This window comes from Rosa rugosa, chromosome 5 (genome assembly GCF_958449725.1).
Source record: "Rosa rugosa chromosome 5, drRosRugo1.1, whole genome shotgun sequence".
In the NCBI taxonomy this organism is placed as follows: domain Eukaryota; kingdom Viridiplantae; phylum Streptophyta; class Magnoliopsida; order Rosales; family Rosaceae; genus Rosa; species Rosa rugosa.
This window is the reverse complement of record NC_084824.1, coordinates 29,818,484-29,833,827: the sequence shown is the minus strand read 5'-3', so window position 1 is coordinate 29,833,827 and position 15,344 is coordinate 29,818,484. Positions and strand designations below refer to the sequence as shown.

The following is a 15,344-nucleotide window of genomic DNA, read 5'->3' as shown; positions in this document are numbered from 1 at the left end:
ATTCGGAATTATTTCAGCAACCATATAGATGTGGAAATTGGTGAAAAGGGCTCCCCAGATGAATTTCGCTTCACCGGTATATACGACTTCGCATCCAATGCAGATCGTGTTAGAACCTGGGATCTCCTGTGCACTTTAGCTTCTCAATCTACTCTGCCTTGGTTGGTTGCAGGAGATTTTAATGAAATTCTCAGCAATGCTGACAAGTCTGGTGGTGCTCGGAGTGCATATGTACCTATGGCACAATTCAGGCAGGCTTTTGTTAATTGTGCTCTTATTGATATGAAGCTTGTTGGCTCTAGATTTACTTGGGCTAACAGATTTACAAAAGAAAGACTAGATCATGCTTGTCACACGGTGGAATGGAGAGATAATTTTCCACATTCTCGGGTTGTTACCCTTCCCCTAAGCCGGTCTGAACACAATCCTCTCCTTGTAGAGGTTAACTCAACAGCAGTTCTTAATCATAGAGCCCCAAAACATTTCCGGTTTGAAGAGATGTGGTCTCAGCATAAAGATTGCCCAAATTTAATACAACAAGGTTGGATGATGCCTTCCACTGGTGATCCAATGTTACAAGTTGGGAGGAAAATTCAAAATACAGGAAAGTTGTTAATGAAATGGCATGTAGGAGTCTTTCAGCAGAGGCATACAGAGATGAGAGTGGTCCAAAATAAACTTGAGCAGCTTATGAGTAAGCCTTATGATCCAGAGCAGTTTGAGGAGCAGAAAGCATTACAATTTAGGCTCAATGAGCTATTGTCTTTAAATGAGACATACTGGAGGCAACGCTCTAGGGTGCAATGGTTAAAAGAAGGTGATAGGAATACAACGATTTTTCATAGGAAGGCTTCCAACCGTAAATGCAGAAACTCTATCAAGGGACTCTCTGATTCTGCAGGTAATTAGCACACTTCTCCTTCTGATATAGCTGCTGTTCTTACTACTCACTATGAGCACATCTTTAAATCAGAGGGCTATGATCCCCTTGCTTCTAATAGATTTTGGAAGCTGTTCAACCTCGAGTTACTTCACAGGTGAACGCAGATTTAGTTGCTCCTTTTATGTTTGATGAAATTAAAGTCGCTCTCTTTCAAATGCATCCCTCTAAGTCCCCGGGCCCTGATGGTATGTCACCTCATTTTTTTCAGAAATATTGGTCTATTGTACATGTTGATGTCTGTCTGGCTGTGAGAACTGTGCTTGTAACCGGTCAATTACCACATGAGTCTAACTTTACTCATTTAGTTCTCATTCCCAAAGTGAAGGATCCAAAGACAGCTTCTAATCTCTGCCCCATTGTCCTGTGCAATGTGGTGTATAAGATTGCATCAAAAGTGTTAGCTAACAAACTGAAAGTGATATTACCTCAGATTATCTCCCCATTACAAAGTGCGTTTGTGCCAGGAAGAATTATTTCTGATAACTCTTTGGTGGCTACAAAGATTACTCACTTTATGAAGAAGCTCCGTACTCAAGCGGAGGGTTTCTTCTCCCTTAAGCTAGACATAAGCAAGGCTTATGATCGTCTTGAATGGACTTTTCTAGAAGCTATTTTGGTAAGGTTGGGTTTCTGTTCTAAATGGGTGGAGGTCGTTTTGTCTTCACTGAAATCTGTGAGTTACTCTCTCATTATTAATGGTGAATCTACTGGTTTCATTACTTCAACTAGGGGAATTTTACAAGGAGACCCTTTATCCCCCTATTTGTTTATACTATGTGCAGAAGGATTTTCATCTTTTATCACTGCTTCAGTTGCTCAAGGCACCCTTAAGGGTTTGTTGATGAATCTTTCAGCTCCCGTTATTCATCATCTGTTATTTGCTGACGATAGCCTTATGTTTGGTGAAGCTTCGGAGCATGAGTGCTTGAGTGTCAAGGCTATTCTGGATATTTATGGACGAGCTTCTGGTCAGCACATAAATCTTCAAAAGAGTAGTGTTGTGTTCAGTTCTAATGTTGGTATGGATTCCCAACTCTTTTTGGCTAGTATCTTGGGTGTTCAAAGAGTTTTTGATCATGGTTAGTACCTTGGCTTACCACTTCATGTAGGGAGATCAAAGGTGGCTGTTTTTGCTTATTTAAAAGAAAGGTTAACAAAGAAGCTTGTCAGTTGGAGGGCTAAAACCCTTAGTATTGGAGGGAAGGAAACATTGATCAAGGCAGTGGCTCAATCAGTGCCTCAGTATGTGATGAATTGCTACTTGCTTCCAAAATCTCTTTGTGATGATCTTCAGCAATTATGTGCACAATTTTTTTGGGGCAGTACGGATGATCAAAAGAAGATTCATTGGCGCTCTTGGGAGCGAATGTGCTTGTCTAAACAGGAGGGTGGTATGGGTTTCAAGAGCTTACATGCACATAACCTTGCCATGCTTGCTAAAAAAGGGTGGCATTTCATGTCTAATCCAGCCTCACTAGTGAGCCGTTTATTCAAATCAATCTACTTTCCCGATGGGAGTTTTTTGACTGCTGATATGGGAGAGAGACCATCCTATGCATGGAGGAGCATCATGGAGGCTAGGCTTGTTATCAAAGCTGGTCTCCTTTGGAACGTTGGAGATGGCAGTCACATTAGTATTTGGGAAGATGATTGGATTCCCTCAATCTCTTCTCACTCTTTATCTAAACCGGCTAATACTATTTTTGATAAAGTTGCAGACCATATTGATATTAGCTCACACTCTTGGAATGTGGCATGTTTTCCCCCTGAAGTTGTGACACAGGTTATGTGCATCCCTCTAAGTCGGAGAAGAGCACTAGATACCATCACATGGAAGCCGGACAAGAAAGGTTTCTTTTCAGTAAAGTCTGCTTATAAAGTTGCTAGAGATTTTACTTTGAGTCATATTATGTCTTCTTCTTCTGGAGGCGACCCATGTGCTCCATTGTGGCTTTGTGGAAAGCTAAAGTTCCAGGTAAGGTTGCAATTTTTGGGTGGAGAGCTTCACACAATTTGTTGCCAACTCATGCTTGTTTATCTTTGAAAGGTTATCTGGGCAATCTTCATTGTTTACATTGTCAGTTTCCTTGGGAAGATTTGGGCCGTATCTTATGTCAATGCCCTATAGCTCATAATATTTGGGGTGCTCACCCTTTCAATCTTGTTCTTGATGTTTCATCTCATTTGGATTTCAAAAACTGGCTACTTGAGAGAGCTACTTCCTTGTCTTCCAGATTGTTTGACAAAATGTTGGTTCTTTTATGGAGCCTATGGAAGAACCGGAATGATAAGTTGTGGAATGAGAAACACAAAGATGGTCCAATTCTTGTAGCCACTGCAATGGGATGGTATGAAGAGTATCTACAAGCCAACGTTCCTTCTGGCTTAGTTCCTTCTACACCAATGAGGCCTGTAGCCAAATCTTGGCTTCCTCCTAGGCCTGAGACTGTGAAGTTGAATATTGATGGGTCTTATCTCCCTCATGTTACTTATGGTGGTGTAGGGGGTGTTCTTCGTAATGATCAAGCTGCTTTCTTGGCGGCCTTTTCTATCAGGAAATCCTTTGTGACTTCTCCTCTTCATGTCGAATTGCTAGCCATAAAACATGGGCTGCTCTTGCTTCTGGGTTTGGGAGTGAACAGTGCAATAATAGAGACTGATTGTTTAGTTGCTGTTCATGCTATTTCATCCCCATGTGAAGATCTATCAGGTTTGAGTAATTTGATAGTAGACATCAAAGATATACTGCAGACTTGGCCCTTATTTATTTTAGTTCATGTCAGTAGACAAGCTAATAGGGTAGCTCATAGGCTAGCAAACATCAGTTTTGATTCTGATATCAAAACTGAATGGTTCAATCATGCTCCGAATTTCTTATCGGATGCCCTCTTGTACGATCTCAATCGTGTTTGATGAATAAAGTCTCTCTTGTTTAAAAAAAAAAGTGTTTGAAACAAAACCCGTGGATTATCTGGAAACACTTTAGGCATAGCACTAAGAAGCCCAACATGACGATCAGAAATGAAAGTGATCCTCCTAGGATATTTCGCCAACTCTTCGGCAAAAATCTCAAGAAACCACCTCCAATTACTCTCACTTTCAACATCCACAATAGCAAAAGCAACTGGATTCAAACCTGAAAAAAATAAATAATAATAATGTCAAACTGTCATGTCACTGGCACTCATTAGCCATGTCACTGGCCTGTAAAACTCATTGGCTAGGTTACTGGCCATGTCACTAATATAACCAAAAATAGAACATAGCAGAAAATAAAGAAAAAAAAAATCAAAAACTAGAATGAAATTCTACCTTGATTTGTGTCCTTTGTTGATGCACCAATAAGCTGCCCCTTGTACGTGTTCTTGATGACTGTAGCATCAATGATAAATTTAGTCTACAATATTGAAAACCCTTCATGCATGCACCGTAGCACACAAACATCCTCTGAAACCTTTGAGTTTCTGGATCAAACTCCAACATAATCCTAGAGTCACTATTTGTCTTCATATGGACTCACAGTACCAAACTAGTTGGCCGTAAGACTCAGCTTCATCACCAAGCACGGCTGCCTTTGCCAACTCCTTACCATACCAAACAGTCCGTTACGCAATATCTAAACCATAATCACTAGTCTTGATCTCATGAGATATATCCATTGCCCTTTTGTTTGGATTGTCACGAATCTTATCAATAGCACAATAAACTTCACAACGTATGAACCCATCATCTGACTCTTTTGCAAACTAATCGCACCATGGCATTAATTTGTGAACATTCATCAAACTGTTAACGTAAAAGATTCCATTATATCTACACAAATAAGCCTTCACACACCAAGAAACCTTAAACATAGCTCTCATCCTCTCGATCAAGAGAATCATCATATTTGATTACTTAACGTAATATTTAAAATTCATATTTTAAGGAACTTTTATTGCAATTTTCATTATTCTTATGATTTTTAAAGCTTTCAAAAGTTATCTAGTTATTTTTTATGTTGGTCAAATATTACTTTTGAGGTTATAAAACAAAGTAGATATTATTCTCAAAAAAAAAAAAAAAGTAGATACAGTTTTGGGAGTGAGATAATTTTTTTAAGTCACATTAGGAAAGAAATAGAAATAATTTGGTTCGATAAGAAAAAAAAAAGTAAAAAACAGAATAGAAATAGCTGTAAATACGCGTGGTAGGTGTAAATACGCGTAGAAAAAATGAAATACGCGTAGACAGACAGAATTCCATACGCGTGTATATATACATAACCAGGCGTACTAGCCGTTTAGATCCACAAAATTCTCTGTCAATTTCTGTTTGCGCGTTTGAAGTCCGATTGCAAATCCCTAGTTCACAGCTTGTTTGGTTTTTGGTAAGTTTGATCTTCATTCATTTCTGTTGTGATTACTTTTGATTTTGATTCAATTCTGCTTGCGTTTTTCTGTTTCCAATTTGGATTGATTGAACGAATGATGGGTTTGAAAAGGAAAAGAAGCAGTGAGTTGGGTGAGTGGGTTTTGGGAGATTTGATTGGCAAGGGGGGTTTTGGGAGTGTGTATAAGGCCTATCCACTTAAGCTCGAGAAAGGGTCTCCCGCTATCATGGCCGTTAAGGTCGCTGAGGTTTCTGATCCACAAAAGGTCGATGCTTTATTGACCGAGGCCAAACTTCTCTCTCAGTTTCAGGACTGCCCTTTTGTTATCAACTCTTTTGGAGAACAGTGGACATATAAGTCTCATCATAATTCTTTCTCTTTCAATCTGCTATTAGAATTTGCGGCCGGAGGCACTATAAGAGATAGGATTCAGAAATCCGCATCCGGCTTGTCCGAATGTGAGATTAAAGAGTTCACCAGGTCAGTTCTTAGTGGTCTCCAGTGCATTCATGACAAAGGTTATGTGCATTGCGACATAAAGCCCGATAACATTCTTCTTGTGCACGACATGACTTCTCATGTCGATTTTGTGGCTAAGATAGGAGACTTTGGATTGACAAAGAGCGCTCAAAATGAGTATTCTCGCCAAGGCACCGCATGGTATTTGCCTCCTGAAACTGTTATCAGTAACATTCAAGGGAAGCCATCAGACATTTGGGCACTAGGATGTTTAGTTCTAGAGATGTTGACTGGAACCTTGTGGCCTTGCAAGACAAGTGAGGACTTAGGCGGTTGGGTTTCAAATCCAATTATTCCTTCACACTTGTCCGAGGAGGCCAAGGATTTTTTGGCAAAATGTCTGCATATAGATGCTTCCAAGAGATTTACGGCTGAGAGGCTCTTGACTCACTCATTTCTTATGAGTAAACAGAGCGTTGAACAAGTAGCTAAAGTGCCCGCATTGTCACAATCTCAGCATTGTGATAATCGGTTGCCTAGTTTTATACCCTTAGGGGACTCTAGCTCCCAAGAGGCACAAAAGAACAAAGAGGGTTCTGGTTTATATGATAATACCATTTTTCCTTTGGCACTCATGTCAAGACCTGCTAGACCTGTGGTTGCAGACACATGGTGCATAAAGCCAACAACTTTTGTTGTAATGGGCGCCGCATAGTTTTTTCCAGAATTTTTGGGGTTCAAACTTCAAATCATAGCATGGAAGCTGTTTATAATCTAAAGATCTCACTATTCTGTTTTACTGTTTAGAGAATTTTGATCTGAATATTGAATATAGCATTGCAGCTGCATTATGTCAAAATTTCAGGTAGAATCTACCTGCTCCCACCGACGAGGTTTGTCCATTGCCACCCCTATTCCTCAGATGTCTTTAATGAAGATTCTCTATGAAATGTAAGGGGTATTAGTGATAATAAAATTTCCTGCTATTTTTACTGAAGAATTTATGGTGGGGCTACTGATGGATTGTTAGTGATAATAACAGAAGAACTTATGGTGCTTGCTAGAAGGTATTAGATTTAAAAACTTTCCTCATATTGTTTGTGATTACATAAGAACTTATGGTGTTATGGGTGCTAGTGATAAAAGATATCCTGGAATTGTTAGTGCTACAGATTAGGTTATGGTTTGTTATGATATGTATAGATATGGGCAGTAAACATGTGTTTTTTCTTTTCTTGTTAAGACGCCATAGTGAATTCACTATAAATATATCCTAGTTGATATTTGAAAATGGTATTTTATTATTGGCCTGTCTTGTTCTTGTATCTGGTACAGAAACAGGTATCCATCTGTTCGTATTGGTCTGTTAGTTTTGCACTGCCCTTTTGTTCCACATATTTGGTCGATTTCATCTGAATGCCCTACTGTGAATTGGAATGTTTTCTTTTTGAATTGGATTGACTCATTTTGAGCCCTTCAAAGTGTGAATTCCAATTATCAGATGAGCAAACGTGATAGATCTGCCATTTTCTGTTCTCCCATGTGTTAACACTGATCAGGCATTAGCAGAGAAAATCAGCAGTGTTTTTGGCCATCCCCTATCTCGGTGTCCCTTTAATTCGAAAGAGAATCCTGAAGAGCACACAGTGAGTAGTGATGTGATTGGCAAAGCTGGCCTCTTGCAAGAGCCAAACTTTGTGATTTGCTGGAAGGTTAACTGTGATCCAAGCCATCATTTCTGCTATTATGGTTTATATAAAGCTGACCTCCGTTTTGACCACCTTGACAAGATGAACAGTAATATCTTGTGGGCGATAGTGCTTCCCATTATACAGTGCATTTAGTGAACTGGATTTGTCTTTGCACACCTTAAGAGGTTTGGAGGTCTTGGTCTCAAAACGTTTATCAAGATGAACCAAGCAGTTTTTGCCAAAGCTAGCTGAAGGATTGTAATACAAGATCATGGTCATTGCCTCATTGGGCTGACACGTTGAGCAAGAAATATTTGAGAGGCACTGCTGATATTGTTTATAGTTCTTGAAAAAGTATAAAGTCTGGTACTGAAACCCTTGATTTAGGTTCAAATGTAGAATGGCAGATGATGGTGTGTGGTTTTGGACCGATGGTGTAGTAAAAGTTCTCTCTGCTTGAACCTTGGTCATGTCTCCTCTGAGGAGATTCACAACTCCTTGTATAGCTATTTTTCTTGATGGAGAGCACTGGAGTATAAAGAAAATTCAAGCACATGTTATCTCAACATTATCAATGTTCCCAATGTTTTTGAAGCTCTCCAATCCCTGACACCTGTATATGGGGTTTTGTCTCCGCATGTAGTCTTTGCAAAATTCTTGATCTCAGCACTGAATCCAAGTGGATCTGCATTTGGAGTTGTAATGGGCGCCGCATAGTTTTTTCCAGAATTTTTGGGGTTCAAACTTCAAATCATAGCATGGAAGCTGTTTATAATCTAAAGAGCTCACTATTCTGTTTTACTGTTTAGAGAATTTTGATCTGAATATTGAATATAGCATTGCAGCTGCATTATGTCAAAATTTCAGGTAGAATCTACCTGCTCCCACCGACGAGGTTAGTCCTTTGCCACCCCTATTCCTCAGATGTCTTTAATGAAGATTCTCTATGAAATGTATGGGGTATTGGTGATAATAAAATTTCCTGGTATTTTTACTGAAGAATTTATGGTGGGGCTACCGATCGATTGTTAGTGATAATAACAGAAGAACTTATGGTGCTAGCTAGAAGGTATTAGTTTTAAAAACTTTCCTCGTATTGTTTGTGATTACATAAGAATCTATGGTGTTATGGGTGCTAGTGATAAAAGATTTCCTGGAATTGTTAGTGCTACAGATGAGGTTATGGTTTGTTATGATATGTATAGATATGGGGGGTAGACGTGTTTTTTCTTTTCTTGTTAAGACGCCAAAGTAAATTCACTAGAAATATATCCTAGTTGATATTTGAAAATGGTGTTTTATTATTGGCCTGTCTTATTCTTGTATCTGGTACAGAAACAGGTATCCATCTGTTCACATTAGTCTGTTAGTTTTGCACTACCCTTTTGTTCCACATATTTGGTCGACTTTATCTGAATCCCTACTTTGAATTGGAACGACTCATTTTGAGCCCTTCAAAGTGTGAATTCCAATTATCAGATGAGCAAATGTGATAGATCTGCCATTTTCTGTTCTCCCAAGTGTTAACACTGATCAGGCATTAGCAGAGAAAATCGGCAGTGTTTGTGGCTATCCCCTATCTCGGTGTCCCTTTAATTCAAAAGAGAATCCTGAAGAGCACACAGTGAGTACTGAGTAGTGATGTGAGTAGCAAAGCTGGCCTCTTGGAAGAGCCAAACTTTGTGATTTGCTGGAAGGTCAACTGATCCAAGCCATCATTTCTGCTACTATGGTTTATATAAAGCTGGCCTCCGTTTTGACCACCTTGACAAGATGAACAGTAATATCTTGTGGGCGATAGTGCTTCCTTAAGAGGTTTTAGTTAATTGGATTATACAGTGCATTTAGTTAATTGGATTTGTCTTTGCAGACCTTAAGAGGTTTGGAGGTCTTGGTCTCAAAACGTTTATTAAGATGAACCAAGCTTTTTGGCCAAAGCTAGCTAAAGGACTGTAAACAAGATCATGGTCATTGCTTCATTGGGCTGACATGTTGAGGAAGAAATATTTGAGAGGCACTCCTGATTCTGTTGATAGTTCTTGAAAAAGTACAAGGTCTGGTACTGAAACCCTTGATTTAGGTCCAAATGTAGAATGGCAGATGATAGTGTGTGGTTTTGGACGGATGAATTGTGTAGTAAAAGTTCTCTCTGCTTGACCTTGTTCATGTCTCTTCTGAGGAGATTCACAATTCCTTGTATAGCTATTTTTCTTGATGGAGAGCACTGGAGTATAAAGAAAATTGAAGCACATGTTGCCTATTCAAAGCTTTCTCAACATTATCAATATTCCTAAAGCTTTTGAAGCTCTCCGATCCCTGACACCTGTATATGGGGTTTTGTCTCCTAATGGCAGTGAAGTCCGCAAAATTCTTGATCTCAGCACTGAATCCAAGTGGATCTGCATTTGGAGTTTGAACCTGCCCCAAAAGATTAGAAATTTTTTTATGGCTGCCGTCTCAGGTAAAAAATATTACCTAATAAACAGAGAGCCAGAAGAAATTTGGCTGATGGCAACAGTCTTGCTCTCTCTGCTTGAGTTTGAAGGTTAATGTTGATGCAGTATGTGATCGCAAAAAGGGGAAGTCTGGAGTAGTGGTGGGAGATGAAGAAGGAAGGCTGAAACTATGTAATCCTTCAGTTCAAGGCTTCAAGCAATCGAAAACCCTTGCATATGGTCTGACTGACATTAGCTGGAGTGAAAACTCAAACTAGTGGAGTTGGAGAGCTATGCAGCCAATGTCATTTAGCCTCTGTTGGGACGAGATTTTCTCGGAGGGAAGCTAGACCACCATGCTTGAAGGCATCTTAGTAGTTGATAGTAGTAGGAACTAGGAAATGAGGAGGCCACTTTTGACCTCTATGATTGTAATTGACCAAGCATAAATTCATCTGATCAATAAAAATAATGCTAATAACAGCCTTCTCTTCATTAGATAATATTATAGATCTCGGATAAAATGCCATTATTTTCAAATTATCAAGTTTCCATACGATGCTGGCAAAATGTTCATTCCATAATTCCCAACCCGAAAATAAGTACATGTCAAACATGTATTCAAGTATTATCACTAATGTTAAAAAAAAAAAAAATTTAAAAAAATAATAATAATAAAATTAAAAAACTACTAAAACTATCACTCTGATATACAATTATGAGATTCAAACTTGGAATTTCATCTCATGTTTATATTGTCAATAGTCTAAAGACTTCCTAACCAGTACACTGGCAAGGGCTGGCTATATATTAATTAGTTGGACAAAATGATGTAATATATCAACAGAAGCTGTACTTTTTCTTCTTCTTTTTTGGTGTGAACAGAAGCTGTAGTTAGATGATCGAATACACAGTGGCAACCTGAAATTTAAATTTATTATTGACAAAAAAAAATTAAATTAAATTTATTACTTTTAAATAAATAAATCATATACTTTTTCGAAATTTTTATATTCCTTTCAATTCTTTTTATGATTTTTAGAACTTTAGAAAATTATTTGATTGTTTAATTGGTCCTAGACCCTATTTCTACGGTTGTAAATTTTTTTTTGAGAGAAAAAATAGTCAACTTGATTGAAGATCATCAAAAATTACACATAATGACCCGCCCTAAAAAATTAGTGAAATTTTTGAACCATGCATTGGTTTAACTCCACTTTCTAGAACCAGAAACTTGTGTTTATGAGTGCCCTCTTTACAACTAGTAATCCAGTTTCAAAAAGATGCCACATTCTGACCAAGGGAGGCTTAGATCAGATTAATTCATGAATAACTATCATGAGGTTATTGGAGTTGCTAACTTTTTATCGCTTTTTTGTAAAGATAGACGGATTTAGATATGTTTCAATGCTTTTGTTCAGTTTAGTTGACTTAATTCTTCTCTCTGTTTGGTCATGTTTTCAGATGAATTTCTACTAATTGCATTTTGTGGAATATTTGAGAATGAACTTTGTGATACTGTCTTAAGAGTAAAAGCGACATACAGAACTAAAGAACTGTAGGAGCTAGAAGATGAATTCGTTTTGCCACTATTCTGCTTCTACCACTCTTATGCTAACTGGTAATATAGTCTTCTTTAATTGTCAGAATCCTGGCTGTCTAGGATCTGTTGCTGTGATCCACATATAATCGTCTCTAAATGCTTCAACATTTATGTATGCTTATCCTTCAGATACATATTCACTGAACTTATCATTAGCCGGACTTGGAATGGGGTGTGACCCAGAAGAGCATATCCCTGCAACAATCCAACAATAGTGCATACCATTTTGCTCATAGAATTGGCTCATCAGTTTCTGCAAGTTTTTGGTACACCTTGTGATTTCTCTATCTATACTACATATGAGACTGCTTTTTACTCTTTAGTGATTTCAATAAACTCGTTAATATTGAATTTAGCAATGCAGCTGCATTAGATCAAAATTTCAGGTAGAAACCACCTGCTCCAGCTGAACACGTTTGTCCTTTGGGCACCCATTTTCCTCAACTGTTTATAATGAAGATTCTCTATGACATGTAAGGGAAAATGAAATAATATATATATATATGCCTGGTAGTGTTGGCGAGTGGAGAAGAATTTTTTTTCGATTAGGAACAAGAAAAGAAGACAACAAGGCAAACCCGCTAGGGCAGCCTGCACATAACTGATATAACAACAAGGCATTAGAAGCAGAAGGGGAAACTTGCAAAAATAAAGTTCTTGTGGGGTGTGTGTCATTGAAAATTCCTTACTAATCTTTAAGTATGCAGACGACAATAGTGATCCGGTTGGTTTTCTTGTGAAGAAATTGAAGGTTTGGAAATTGCCAGATTTCTCTGTTTGGTTTTCTTGTGAAGAAGTATCTTAACTAGTATTCGGTTTTGTGTTTCTTATTACCTCTGCTCTCATAATCATGAATACCAGTCAATTGGATAATTGTCTCCTTTCCAACTTCTACAATCTCATCACTCTGCAGTTAGATGATACTAATTATGTCACTTGGAGATTCATGCTAGAGTCAATGTTGGTAGGGTGTGATCTGAATGGGATATATTGATGGGTTTGTGGCTTGTCCTCCATAATACAAAATCAGAGACTGGTATTACCCTTGAGTTTACACAAGAGTATAAGGATTGGAGTAAGAATGACTCTGCCTTGATCATTAATTTACTAACTGCTACTTTGTCATCGGATGCTCTTTCATTCATTGTTGGAAGTAAAACCTTAAAAGAAATTTCGTTTTTGCTTGAGGAGAGATATGCTAAACTTTCAAAGTTCAAAGCTTTTGAGCTCCAGAACTCTATGCAGAAAACGCAAAAAGGTAATGATAGCATTGATAAGTATATGGAGCGATTTAAAACTATTCGGGACAAACTTTCATTATTAGCTGGAGTTTATATTACTGATGAAGATATAGTTACTCTGATCTTGAATGGATTGCCTGTTGATTTCTCAACCATAAAGATTGTCATCAGAGCAAGTAAGATGTTGATCACTCTAAGCAAGCTTCGCACACTATTATTGGATTTTGAGTCTGAAATTGTTCAAGAATCAAGATCTCTTTCTTCTGCTCCCGTGACTACATCTATTGTTAATCATGAGAACCAATCTCCAATCCTGGTACACATCTTACTACTCAATTTGCTTGTGTACCTCAACATACTATTATGCCTAATAATACCAACTATATCACTACATCTGTTCCTGCTATGCCTATGAATACTGCATATGCTGCTAATGCCATGATGCAAAATGGAAATTATGTCAAGTTATGGCTACATGATGACATTCTCTCCCAGTGCATCTGATTCCATTGTTCATCCTCCTGATGCAAATTTTGTTCACACCTCACCATATTTGCCTACTGGTTTTTTCTCAACATCTTGGTGGCTTTAATCCTGCTAGTTTAGCTATGCCGTTTAATTGCTCTACTCCTGCTAGCACAGACACATATTATATGCCTTCTGTCACTACTGGGGTCTCAAAACTACAGTGCATATAATATGTCTCCTGTTAGCACAAGTTGGATATGCTGCACCACCATCTATGCACTATGGGTACACACAACAACATGACACCCATTCAATATTAGCCCCACAGCAAGGAAGCTTCTCACAAAGAAATACGAGGAATTTCATGTCCCAGCAAGCATGTAGTAATCACAACGTGTACTCTGATGGTGGATATATGCAAGTTCCCTATAGTGGTAGAATATCACAGCCCTACCATGGTCTACAACTTGATTTCTCACAGAAATTTGGGGATCCTTCTGGGAAGTTCAATGAAAGAAGCTATAATAATATTTCAGATAACAACAACAGCAGTTGCTATCCTCAATTTCAATCAACAGGTTTCTCAACTACAACAACAAAAACAATGGCAAAGTGGAGAATTTTTCACCGCGGCAAAATGGTGGTGTCTTTTCATAGCAGCAAAATGGAGGTTTTCCGCAAAATAAAAATATTTTCACACGGTTATCTGTATGAATATCAATTCACACAAATTTCTGTAAGTATTATAAATTAGTTTATTTATAAATAGTTAATTTTTTTATGTTATGTGAATTATGGAAGGACTGCTTTTCATGACAATAAGTTTTCAGTACAGATTTATGTGTAAAATGAGTAACACACAAATATTTGTGTGAAATGTAGACACATATATCTGTGTGAAAAAAAAAACTAGCTACTGAATTCCGTGTGAGAAAGGTGACTAGAGACAGAATTCCATGTAAACAATTGAATGGCAATTATTGGTTATCAAGGTAAATACACACGGATATCAGTTGCAAATGTGTATGTATTTCACACGGATTTCAGAGGCAATTCTACTTATAATTAGCAGACTAATCAAAGTTTGCAATTTCTTCTGTTCTTCTGATCACAGCTTAAACCAGCTGCTGATGCTTTACATATAATTGTTATTGATTCTCTTTTCAGGTTTGTATTTCCACTTCTCTTAATCTCATCATGTATATTGCAAGTAGGTTTGATGGTGTATTCATTTTTATGATATTCATGATAATAATGAAATTCTCTAAAATTTATTGTTTGGATCCTTATATTTGTGTATATAAACTAAAATGATCATAAATAGTTGGTTGTGAAGTGGGTTGATTGAATTGCTAATTTATGATATACATGATTAGATTTTACTACTTCAATGCTTAGAGTAGTTTGGTATAAATTTTTCCCTCCAAACAGCACGATAAATCAATATGTGCATGTACCGTGAATAAAAGCCTTCAGACACTGAAATCCGTGGGAGTAAGTCTTAGATTAAAATATGTGGGTAATTATTGTTTTGTTAGTGGTGGTTATTACTGAACTTCGAAGGCTAGGTGCGATGCCTTGACACTCTTTCATCTCATTTGATTAAAGCTCTATGTTTGTCAGTTTAGTTTAGCTTACTTTTTAGCACTTTAGTTTAATTTAGTTTTACATTAATCAACACAAATTCGACCCACTACTATCATTGTTAATATCATTATTTTAGTGGTGTTGGCTTCCAAAGGGTCTAGATCGTTAATTTGTAAAAATCTAGACTTGCAGGTGTTTTCTAGATTTTGTTTTCGCAGCAATCTAGCTTAGGGTGGAGTTACTCAATCTTTTAGGTACGATACTCTTACTTTTTTTTTTTTCCTAAATCCTAAAAAATAAAATAAAATAAAAAAAGTAAAAGTATCGTATCAAGAGTGTTGGCATCTCATTCACGCATGATATTCAGACCTAAAATCCAATGAGATCATTTTATCAACGATACTCTTACTTTTCCTTTACTAAAACTTGATCTTCTAATCTTGGGAGTTGGTAACATCACACACAATTGCACATAATATAAGTTAGGTGATGCAACCAAAAATGAGCAGAAGGATAAAGATTTCAAAAAGCGAATCGCATTGTTG

The 15,344-nt window shown here is 37.5% G+C and overlaps 1 protein-coding gene across 1 annotated transcript; it reads left to right on the top strand.

Moving 5' to 3' along the window:
- Positions 1-5,241: 5,241 nt before the first annotated feature.
- On the top strand, positions 5,242-10,395 carry LOC133708929 (mitogen-activated protein kinase kinase kinase 20-like). Its single transcript, XM_062134517.1, has one exon. It carries the CDS (start codon positions 5,410-5,412, stop codon positions 6,487-6,489), a length of 1,080 nt encoding a protein of 359 aa, XP_061990501.1. The 5' UTR covers positions 5,242-5,409; the 3' UTR covers positions 6,490-10,395.
- Positions 10,396-15,344: the final 4,949 nt, after the last annotated feature.